General features: G+C 41.0%; 1 protein-coding gene across 2 annotated transcripts in view; it reads left to right on the top strand.

Annotated features, from left to right (window-relative positions):
* Nucleotides 1-8,984, top strand: part of SLC15A1 (solute carrier family 15 member 1) — a 28,131-nt gene extending 19,147 nt beyond the window's left edge. For both annotated transcript variants that reach the window (XM_054213196.1, XM_054213206.1), the window contains 9 exons: nt 711-792; nt 1,779-1,904; nt 3,213-3,362; nt 3,801-3,850; nt 4,459-4,566; nt 4,680-4,776; nt 5,686-5,832; nt 6,721-6,828; nt 8,123-8,984. In XM_054213196.1, coding sequence (XP_054069171.1) covers nt 711-792; nt 1,779-1,904; nt 3,213-3,362; nt 3,801-3,850; nt 4,459-4,566; nt 4,680-4,776; nt 5,686-5,832; nt 6,721-6,828; nt 8,123-8,311 — 1,057 coding nt within the window. In that variant the 3' untranslated portion in view covers nt 8,312-8,984. The remainder of the gene's footprint in view (nt 1-710; nt 793-1,778; nt 1,905-3,212; nt 3,363-3,800; nt 3,851-4,458; nt 4,567-4,679; nt 4,777-5,685; nt 5,833-6,720; nt 6,829-8,122) is intronic.
* The last annotated feature ends 3,220 nt before the right edge of the window (nt 8,985-12,204 follow it).

The raw sequence follows: 12,204 nt of genomic DNA, 5'->3' as shown, positions 1-12,204 counted from the left end.
CTTCCAAGTTAGAGGGGTAGAAGAGAATATAGTTCTTAACACAATTCTTATAGGGCTAAACTGCAATGCTGTTTTTCCATCTAATTATGAAAGTTTTTTTTTAAATTTTTTTTTGGGGGGGCGGGGTGTCCTGTGCTGGAAACACTGTCATTTTTGGACACTCTACATTTGACAAATAATGCCATAAATAAAATCCCTACCTTAAACTTATAACTTATCCTTACAGCTTACCTGAATGTCAGTAGACATCTCCTAATTCAACGTATTTCCCTGAGTTTTTCTGCTCAATATTATTTTGATTTAAACATAGCAATATAGACACAAGTTGTTACCCTTTTTAAAGGGCATAACTTCTTGTGTTTTTGTTGTTGTAAAGGTAACAACCATACTGAATTGGGATTTTTTTTTTTTCTTTCTGTAGATCAGGCTTTTCCAGAAACCTAATTTAGTCAGTTTGAGCCCAGCAGATGCAGAGTAACAGGTTATGAAGATGCTGCAGGAAAGATACATTTCCCGATAGTATAACTATGAATTGAGAGGTACCCAGCTTAGCAGAACACTTTCTGTAATGACACCAGCCCTTCAAATGGCGATAACGTGCTAGTAGCGGCTGTTTGAGTCTCCCACCATGGAAAGAAAACCACTAACAGCTGAAGTCTTGAATCGTTATTTGTCTTATGACTCATGTATGTGTTTTGTTGCGGCACTAGGCCCCTGAGGAAGATCACTGTTGGTATGTTCCTTGCATCTTTGGCTTTCGTTGCTGCTGCCCTTGTGCAAGTCCAAATAGACGTAAGTTCAGCCACACGGAAGTATTTACTCGTAAATACTTAGCTGTTAATACAGAACAAAGTGTGTTTAAGGTGAGACAAGACTAAATTCATAACAAAGCATACAAGCACAGGAGTAGGAGGGAAAACATTATGCTAATCACACTTCTGCAATATACTTTAATAAAAAATCAGCTAACACCATCCTGCAAAAAAACTCTCATCTGCCATTAACATAAATCACACATTAAAGGCAACCTTAGGTCTTTAAACTGAGATTAAAAGCTGAAAACCAGAGATTTGTTTGGCCTACGAGGCGGCTGCTTTGTATCTCCAATCTCTTCTGACTGGAGGTGTAATGTGACAGTCTGGGAAGCATCATCACAGCACGGGCAAAGATGATACCTATTTAAGGCAGGATTTATCACACCTAACTTTCTTTGCCCCAAAGGGGAGTTGTCATGCCTAAACCAGACGAAGGCTTCCCCTGTAGCTGGGGCATCAGCAACACCTCTGGGAGGTGGCCCGTTGCATCCCAAGATTGGAATAGCTATCCAGAAGCGCCTGCCTATCTGCATGCACTATCAAGGCAAGATGGTCAACTCTTAAATCGCTTTAGTTAGAAATGAGGCATTCTCTCATTACTGCCTGGGTCCAGCAGTGAAACAAGCTTTATATCCACCTCTTCCTCTTGAAGTTGGAAGTAAAGGGTCTGGCCTTCAGCTGGTGTAGACACACCCAAGCTGTCTTCCTGACTGTCCTGTTCAGAAGGCCAGAGCTGTGCACACACACATACTGGCACTGGACAGAATCTTCATCAAAGCTGGTAACTTCCCAGACTGTTGCGCAAGAATCTCCTACAGAAAGGTAAAGGTGGACCTGGTTTTGTTGTGTGATGTACCTAAAGAGACTGAAGTGGACAAAACTATGGGAAAGGAGGAAAATCGTAGTACTATTTCCATGTGACTTAGGATAGGGCACTGATTTTACTTTTTGCTTGTCCTACAGAAAACTCTTCCAGTTTTCCCTTCAGCTGAGCAATCCCAAATCAAAATAATAAACCTCGGTACTGATAATGCATCAATTAAGTTTGAACCTGAACTTGGGCATGTGGATGTCGCATCTATGGGCTCGGTAAGTTAGAGGACGCGGAGAATAGCAAGTTTAAATAAAAAAAAAAAATCTAATGGAGTAAGTCAAAGTAGTTCTTAACTAATGGTTCAAAATTGATTCTTTTCTACTTATTTTTTTATATTAATTTTAAAGATTTTCTCTTTTTGTATTGTGGAATGAATTGTTACTCATAACACAGTGAATGAAGAAATGGTAACTATTTCAATATTCTAAGTAGTACTAGTTTGTTTTGGCAAGAGGTTTTTTCAAGAAACTTCATAGTGACTTTGAACTACTTGAAAATTCCAGTCTTGGTAAAAAGGTGCCATTTCTTAACAGCAAGAACACCCCTTCCTTCAATAAATGTCTATTCAGCTCTAGTAAGTCACCGCTCTTACTGCGAGGGATCACTTACTTGAACAGGGAGCTTTTTCTGTGGCTATGTCACAGATGTTAAGCTTCAGATTTTGCTGTCAAAGAACACTTCCAGGTTCCATTAGAGCACAACCTTGATAGCCCTATTGACAGCAAAATGTGGTGGAGTTGATGGACACCTTTAATAATGGATGCCTGGAAGTGTGTTCTCTGATAGCCTGCAGCCCTGTTTCCATATAAGAGGATCCATCCTCCTCCAGATTTGCCTCGTGTGGAAACTGAGCTGTGAGGAGAAGATAAGGGCACTCAAATCTTATGCTGATGTGGAATTGATATAACCATGGTGCATACCTGATAATGAAGGGTTTAAAATGCTCCACTCCCTACTACAGACATTTTATAATCCAGACCGTTTGGATTATAGAATGCTTTTTATAATCCTAGAAAACAAATGGGTTATTTTAGTACTACATTAACATGTTTATTAATGTTTTAAGTATTTTATGCTGATTAAATGTATTTGGAATATTTAAAACATGTTCTGGTAATAGTCACTCCTGTTATGCTGAAACCATAAAAATGCAGCTTGCATTTGTATCTCTGAGGAGGTGTTGCGATTTGGAAAATGCTGCATCTTAATTTATGCTAGTGCTGCTTGTGTAGCTAAACAGAATTTTACTTGGTGGTGGTAAGCCTGATTTATCTGGAGCAAGAAATACACGGGAAAACGTAACAGCTATTCCATAATGCTTGTGGGAAGCTCTTGTTACTTTACAGCTTGTGTAACAAAGGAAATTAGTGCTTGATGCAGGAAACATAACAGAAGTGATGTTTGGCACTTCTGAAGTAACACACCTGTGAACTTCTGACCCCCTGGAGCCTATAACACTCCCCCAAAGGTGTAGACAAATATGCAGTTGCATGGAAATTCATAGCAATTTTTTGTCTTTGTAGACGGGCTACATGATATTTGAGACTTCTCGGTTGCAATCATTAAACGTAACTTCCGGAAATAAAACTCAACTTGACACTATCGAGTTGCCAGGCGGAAAGCGCCACACTCTTGCAGTTAAAAATAACAAGACTGACCTTGTTGTTAAATGGGTAAGTCTGCTTAATTCCCTAGATATACATTAATGCCTGAGCAGCTCTCTATGTGGAGTGCGTGAAGCTGTGAAGACAGGCTCTGGGTATCTTTTCCCTTTGTCTTATTTTCTGTCTCTCCCCCTCTCTGCTGTACCAGTGAGACTGGTGATTTGTAGAGGGCAGGGCAGGGTGTTGTTTTTTAAGAAAAAAAAAAAAAAAAAAAGTAAAATTGCTAACTTAGTATTTAACTTGACAATTACCCTTTCACCATGATTCAAATGTGTGGTCATACAGCATTTTCTAGTAGACACATGCCCTGGAAGGATCCTAAAATGAGAAAGGTCTGCAGTCTTGCTCTGAAGCCTCTGTTAATTCTGACTGCTATGTAATACTGCACATTTAAGCTGTTCACTGATACCAACAAAGTATCTTGACAATGTTCTCTTCCACCACCAGCTGCTTGACAATGTCACATCAAAACCAGAAGAAGGAAATAATCTCATCAGGTAGAGTTTGTTTTATTCCTAAATGTTGGCAGTAGTGTGACTGCCTCTTCCATCTGCCTCTTGGGTGGACTCTTCTTCTTAACATATACTGTAGGAAATCTTTGCTTGCTGAACACCTCACTCAATGTTTAGGGGGCATAGGATCTTCTTGGGGACAATTAATCTAAGCTACCTTCCATATCTACTTTAGGTATAATTTAACTGTAATTGGAAGTGGATGTTTCACTCCACTGTCTAGCCTTTTTTTTGTAGACAGCCAGCACAGATTACATGTCTATACCTCCTTTTTAACCTTGGGTAAGAAGTATCCTGCAACTTCTGGTTTTCTTCTTCATCTTTTGTTTGCAGATGTATTTGTTACTGGCTGCGGTAAAGGCTTGCTTTTGACATTCTCCTAAGTAGGCAGTGGACTGATGTGGATCTAGCTTGCTTTTTGCATTAACCACGCTTTAAGAAATTTAGAATTATTTCAAAAATGTTAAATGACAAAAATGAACGGGGAAGACTTGATGTTTGTTGTGCTGCCAGTATATAATTAGAAGTAAAACCTGTATTTTTTTGACATATGCATATTTTGTTTAGTATTTCACCACTCTTGCATTTTAAAGGTTCTTAAACAATTTGCCCGACCCTGTCAACGTCACCATGGGGGAAACTTCTTTTGGTAATCTGGCACCTCTTTCTGACAGTAATTATGAACTCTTTCCAGGAGGAAGGTAAGCATTTTTCCTTTACCTAAATCTAACCACTTAAAGGCATACTTGTCTTTTATATAATACACACAATTTTCTATACCTATGGTCTGAACTGTGTTTTTTTTCTTTTTCAGACAAGATAGCATTACAGTTGTTAGAAATTCAATTACTTGTTTACATACTTCAAAAGCACTTGGATTTGGTAGTGCCTATACAATTGTAATTAATGAGGTGAGTTGCCAGTGCTGTTGAATAGACAAGACAGAATTACTTTTCGTGTCAATATTTTCATAGAATCATAGAATGGTTCAGGTTGGAGGGACTTTAAAGATCATCTGGTTCCAAACCCCTGCCATGGGCAGGGACACCTCCCACTAGATCAGGTTGCTCAGAGCCCCATCCAGCCTGGCCTTAAAAACTTCCAGGGATGGGGCTTCCACCACCTCTCTGGGCAACCTGTTCCAGTGTCTCACCACCCTCATGGTGAAGAACTTCTTCCTAACGTCCAGTCTGAATCATCCCACCTCTAGTTTTAATCCATTCCCTCTAGTCCTACCATTACCCGACATCCTAAAAAGTCCCTCACCAGCTTTCTTGTAGGCCCCCTTAAGATACTGGTAGGCCACTACAAGGTCTCCTCGGAGCCTTCTTTTCTCCAGACCGAACAACCCCAACTCTCTCAGCCTGTCCTCATAGGAGAGGTGCCCCAGCCCTCTGATCATCCTCGTGGCTCTTCTCTGGACATGTTTCCTTTAAATAAAAAAACCCCAACTTGTAGAATTATTCCTCTTGCCCTTAGTTGTACATAGGATAGAATTCTTGCATGTTAAAAAGAACATAAAACCGTTGTTAACTATAAAAATAATGGTGGGTATGATAAATGATTTAATGCAAGAATTCATGTTAATCACTAATGGCCTTAAATCTTTAGCCCTATTAGACACTGAGTATCTGCATGAAGTCTGCTGTAAAGTAACTACTGCTTTATAACTAGGTACGCAGTGCTTCGTATACAACACTTCTGACTTACCCAGAACTTTGTGTGTATATCTGATTATAGAGCTGATACAGAGCTGCTTAGAGTTTCTTTAGTGTACAAGCTCTTTATCACTGTTCCTGATGTGCTATTTTAACTTCCAGTGTTCCAGAGACAATCTTACAGTAACATATTCTGAAGATATCTCACCCAACACAGTCCACATGGCCTGGCAGATCCCTCAGTATTTTATTCTTACGTGTGCAGAAGTAGTCTTCTCCGTCACTGGGCTGGAGTTTTCATACTCACAGGTAGGTTTTGCCCTTCAGAGCCCTCCTTGTGTTGAGACCTCTGAGTTGGAGTCCTTACCGTGGTACAAATGAAGATCCCTGATTTTATTATTTTTAAGTGGTGGCTCTGTATTGCTGCTTTGTTCGAACAATGGTGTCCTTCAGAGCCCGCTAGTAGGACTATAGACTGGTGCAAGTTGGCCTTGTTTCACTAGCACTTGGTGTTTTCCATGAAGCTATGCTGAATTATATCATTTTGAAGATTCGACCACTAGTTCTTAAATCTCCTTCTCACATGTGACTTTACATTGAAAGCAAGTGGAACGGTACTGTTGCTGTAAAACCAAACTAGAGAGCCCTCAAGTATAAAATGGATAAGTACCGACACCTTATCTCTACATTATGTTCCTCCATACAGTTTTTAGCAGTGGTTTAATTATGCACTCTTAACTCCTTTGTCTTCCAACTCCAGTTTGTATTATTAGCTTTGTGTATTTCTTCCCTTAATTCTGAGTCTATAAACTGCAGTGACAGGAACATTGTAAGACATGGCTTGCTAGACTATGATGCACTTTTTTTTTTTTTTTCATTTAATCTGTACCATCGCAACTGAGTCAGATGTAAAATGTGCCTGTTAGTTACTCAGTGTGTACAAAGTAAAAGGTGTTATAATCAGTAAATCAGTACTAGTAATCTCTTGCTCCTCAAAGCCTTTCCTGGGCCTGTTTAGTTCTCTAGCAATTTTTAATTAAAAAAAAAAACCAACAAAACACCACAACAACACAAACCAAGAAAGCCCTCCTCCCCCCAGCTAAAACAGCGTTTATTATAATGTAAAGAAAGCAGTAAACATCAGAAAATAAGTGATAGCAGTTTTTGACCAAAATTTAAGTGCCTTTACTTCTATAGGCGCCATCTAATATGAAGGCAGTGCTGCAGGCAGGGTGGCTGCTAACGGTGGCTGTTGGCAACATCATTGTCCTTATCGTGGCTGGAGCATCCAAACTCAGTGAGCAGGTAAGCACACAAGCAATTGGCGTGTTTTTCTACCGCGCTGTGAGAAAGCAGCTCTAGTACGGGGGGGAGACATGGCTGGTAATCCTCAACCACAACTTTTGAACATCAACATTATGGTGGATTTGCATTGGTAATTGGAATGTAGGTGGTTAGTGTTAGCTACAAGATGTGTACCAGTCAGTTGTAGAACTGGTGCTTGACTGAATCTCATTACAGTGTGAAAGTAACAGAGTTAGGAATCTTTATAAGCTATCTGGATTAAAGCTAGGGTTGTAGGCTGTAACGACAGGGTGGTAACTTGTCTTCTGGAGCCACTTCTAAAGTTTCTGTTGGTCCTTTTTCCCTAGAACTTCCCCAGTGTAGGTACACATGTGCGTACACAAATTAAACTTTAAACAACTCTAAAAAATACTGCTTCAACAAAGGCTTCTGCCTCTTATCTGTTGTTTGCCATTCCTAACTCTTGCTCCGTCAGGCTCCTCTTCTTGCCAGTAGCAGTTTCCAGCATCTCTACAATAAATTGCTTCTCATGGTGTGGAAATTCTGTGAACTTCTGGGCTGAAATTCTAAACTGATGGGATTAAAACCTACCAAAACTTTGTTCACTGCTAATGACCCTTCACCTACATACCTCAGCCTTGCCATGCCCTGTCTTCTGGCTACATTGGTTTCCAACATCACTCCTTAGGGCACGAAAGCTGTGGCTCTCCTGGTGAGGAGCACTTGGTCAAGACTCTCTCAGACTACTTGTGGCTTTCCCTAACGAATCAAAAGGGATATCTGAGAGGGGCAAGAGCCTGTCTTTGAAACAGGTCTGACAGTCCTGGTTTCAGCTAAATTACCAGAAAGAGCATGAATCAGAGCTGTTGAGGCTTTTCAGGTGGAGACAGCACTTTGAAACCGAAGGTCCTGGTCTTGCGCTCTGCTGGCCTATGTGGAAGCAGGATCACTGCCAGCCTAGTTAAAAATTACATTACCTGGCTAAAAGGAGGGGCTGAGTTTCCTTTTCAGGCTATTGCTTCATTCTCGTGAGTCCAGGAAGATGATACTGTAGAACTTTCCAGCATTCGTAAAACTTCTGTCTCTTCATTGAAGACACAACTACTGAAAGGGCCTCAATTCTGAGTCGCTTTAAATACGTATTATATATGTCATTTAAGTCATATGGCACTTTTTATATGTGCTCAGATTCACATTCTGAAGTAACTTTGTTTCTTGCAAACAGTAAAAAGGTGTCATTCTTTTGAGGAATGAATATTGATGGATAAATTATACTTTTTTTTTTTTTTTGCAGTGGGCAGAGTATGTGCTGTTTGCTGCCTTGCTGTTGGCAGTTTGCATCATTTTTGCTGTCATGGCTTATTTTTACACCTATGTCGATCCAAATGAGATTGAAGCACAATTTGATGAGGAAGAAAAGAACCAAGTCAAAAAAGATCCAGACCTCTATGAAAAGAAAGCTGAAGCTGACTCTGAAATGTAGAAGTTGTATTCAAGAAGTGTTTGTAAATTATGGCATCCCGTTAACAATCCCTGCAGTAAGAGGAATCAGGGTATCGGTAACACCTCTGGATAATATGTTCAATGGGAGAGGTTAAGAAAAAACTGTTTTAACTTGAAATGCAGCCTCTCTTGGGAAGCAAGAGCAAAAGATTAGTCTCTCTTGTACTGAACATAGTATCCTGAAGAAACTCCAGCAGAATTTGCACTCTTAATGTACCTCAAGCTTAAATAATATAGCATTAAAATATTGAAATTGCACTTGGCACTATTAGACCCTGTGAAAAGATGTATTTTTTTTTTTATACTACATTTCAATTTTATATCATGAAAGAAACAAGTATTGCCAAGAAATAGTAATCGAAGCCAAGCTGTCTGCATGATCCCTCTAGCCTCATTGTTACTTGAAAGCAGCAGGCCACGTGTGCCTTAAATTCTTTTGTACTTCCGTACAGATAATGGGAGCAAAGCTCTGGCATTGCTGAGATTAAAATGCTGTCTGTGCTCCACACGGCGGTAACTTGGACCTGCACTGTAATATAATGTTTTATGTGCCTGTTAACTACCCATTTAACCCCTGTTATGTTTTTAATTAAATGTATTAATGAGGTGTGTCCGCTCAGGTAAACAGACAATGGCAAATGACATTTGGAACAAGCAACAGCAATAAAACTTGTGTTATTTCAAAACAATGGAAGTGATGTAAGAGTATGACTTACAGTTGCACATTAACAAAATTTGACACCACCTCACTGATGCTTCTTCATATGTGCTCCATCGCTCGAAGATAATGGACCAGCGTCGATCTTCTCTATCTTAATATACCTGTAGCACACACCAGATTTATAGCACGGAAGACTAAATTTTGCTGGTTAACAGGATTCTGTAGCCCTGTGGACCATGTTATGGAGTGCTAGTGGTCCACATATTGTTTTGGGAATTCCCGTATTTGGATCCACCCCCTATGCTTTCTCTAGCAGCTGGCTTGGCCTCCCTGGCCCCTCCAGTAGCCTGGACAGATTTATAGCTGCTTTGATACCTGGCTCCCAATACTCTTATCCTGTTTTACAGCTGATCTAACTTGATCACACAGCCATACGTATTCAAGCAATGTGCATGTTGCTGGCGCTACAGATGTACGGGCCCCTGTGACCCATGTTGCCTGCTCCAGTTGCTGGCACTTAGACCTCCATGAAAAGAGGTGGAAATGGAGTTTGATAAGACAAGTCCAGCGTGCTCTTCCCCTGCATCCCAGTTAGTCCTGTACCCTTTAGGCAGTAACACCTATCAGTCTCTAATATCATCCAAGGAGAGCCTTTTCTATGGATTCAAGCTGCTGGATGTCCCTCCAGCCCATAGGGCTGAGGGTCGTCTGGGCCAGCTCTCAGGAGGAGCTGTCGCCCTGCCATCCTCTGAGGAGGCAAGGGGGGTTTGCACCAGCTTTACTTGTGGTACATTAGCCAGCCTTTTCTTTGCCATGCAAGTTAAGCAAAACAAATTGTCTCTTAACTGTATCCCTCCAGGACAGCGTCTTCTATCTACTATTTCGCCTATACAAGGTGAAATGTTTATGTGGCATTTTAACATTTTGCTTTTTCCTTTGATACACAGGTCACATATCTATGTTTTTTATATGGAAGCTGTTAGCTGTTGGGAGTTAGCACTCTAGCAATCCCACTCACCTGTCTACCACATGGATGGATGTGTTCTATGGGTAGAAAGCCACTAATGCTGTAAAATTAGACAGGAAAGCTTTCTGAAAAGGAGAAAACAGGCTCCCCTACCTCTTCAGCCTGGTAAGGTAGAGAGACAGCCATGTGCGATGAGATTTTATCTCATTTTCAACAGGGCTTGATGTAATTAAAGTTAAAACGTGCCTTCTCATCCAAAATTTGATGTGCAAAAATCAGGGAACCTTGTATATACAGCTGGGTGTCTCTCAGCAGCATTGCTGTGACTGTGTCTAGAAGCCACTTGCAGGGAACTGGTCTTCGGGTTGGTATAAAGTATTCTCAATCCCTTGGTTTTGAGGATTAAAGATGTAAGGCTAACCTCTAAATCTGACTGTCTAGTTTTGGATGCTGCTGTCTAGACTACCAGGCTGCTGAGAGGATCTTTTGCATATCTTTTTCTGTTACAGAGAAGATACCCTGAAATCAATTGAATTAACAGCTGATCGTTCTAACTTCAGCTCTTATTTAAAACAAACAAGCAAAAACCTTTAAAAAATGCAAGAGTGGTGAATTACGAAAGCCTGTTCTAGCAATCCAATCTGCGCTCATGTCTGGCCAGGTAGATATGGGAATGTCTATGTCCATATGCTTACTAATATCACAAATATACTGTGCAGCTTCTATGTTTTTCCAACTGCTCGTTAGCTCAACCTAATGACACTTGACTTAAAACTGTTCAAAATCAGATTCTCTGAACTACGTGAATCCAGTCCCTGCCATTTGCTGTGCTTGAAAATGGGCCTACAAGCAGCACAATCCTTTCAAAGACTTCTCTATAGCTTTAGGCAAATGTCTATACAAAGTTGTGGGGGTTTCTAAATTCCTGGAAGCAATCACAAGCCACCTATACATACTGTTACCTACAAATTACTTTTACATTTTTCATTCATACCTTGACACAGTGCTTCAGCATATCATTACCCATCTTGCAGAGGTTAGAATATTGATAATAAAATAACTGGGTCATGCCTTAAAGAGTGAGAAAGACAAATTTTTCAAAGGGGAAGTAACAACCTCTGAAATCATCCTCTTCCACCAGGTGGTGGTTCAGGACAATCGAGGGTGCCCCATTTCCAGCCTAATTCAATCACTGCTCTTCCTGCTAGAGACACCACTGCAGGACAGGATTTTGTGGAGTTTAGCGTAATACAAAGGTAACACGAGCGCCCACAATTCAATAGACTCTCCATTGTTGCTGTTAAATTTTATCATTTTCCTATGCTCATTCGTAATCTGAGTTAAAGCTCTGCATAAAATACCTAATGCCCAGAGATGGAGGACAAATCCATGTCCCCAGGGAGTTTAACAGCTGATCTGACTGCATATTGGGGAGAGAAAGGTGAGGAAGATGAGCAAAACAGGACCTGTGTTTTTTAGACCGTAGCTACGTGTTTACTTGAATCGGTTCAAATCACAAGTACATTTTAAGAGGCTTACATGAAGATCAGTGGCCACCCGCTGCTGGCACCTACCCCATCACTTGGAAGCTCTCCGCAGCATCCTGGTGCAATGACTCTATGGGAGGGTGAAGGTGGGGAAAAAATGGGCAGGGTGTGGGAATGGGTTTGTCACCTTTTTGGACAGGATGGGCTGGGGTATGTGTTTCGTAACCAGAGAGCTCAGTGAGGAGCTGGAAGAAGGTCTTCTGCAGCAGGGCCTGAGTAAGCTTGGACAGAAGGTAGGGCGTAGACAGTGCACCCTCACGGGTGAAGCCCATGCCACAGCAGGCACAGTTCATCCTTGTGTGGCCTCCATGACTGCTTTCCCAGGTAGCAGCTGGGCTGGACATAGCCAAGCCACTTGTGTTTTTGTAAAGGGTCATTTTCAAGGAGCTGCAGAGCCCAAAGCCTTTTGGCAACGGGACAGTTCGTAGAAACTACATGTTATTATGTCCTTCATACTGACATACAGAACACTGATTTGATGACTTTAAGCGGTATTACGGTTGTCACTGACTGCATCCTAAAGGAATCCTAATTATTGCAGAAGCTAATCAGATAGGCTTGCCTTTGCCGGCAGATGTACCGGGAAGAAAAAGCTGGCTTTCCCTGCAGTGCCAAAATGGCTGCAAGACCTTTGGAAACACTCATAAGGAGACTGTGGTCAAAGTGGCTCTGCCTCAATAACATCCTTGCTGTATTTT

Source organism: Rissa tridactyla, chromosome 1 (assembly GCF_028500815.1).
Source record: "Rissa tridactyla isolate bRisTri1 chromosome 1, bRisTri1.patW.cur.20221130, whole genome shotgun sequence".
In the NCBI taxonomy this organism is placed as follows: Eukaryota; Metazoa; Chordata; class Aves; order Charadriiformes; family Laridae; genus Rissa; species Rissa tridactyla.
This window is presented reverse-complemented; position numbering and strand designations above follow the sequence as displayed.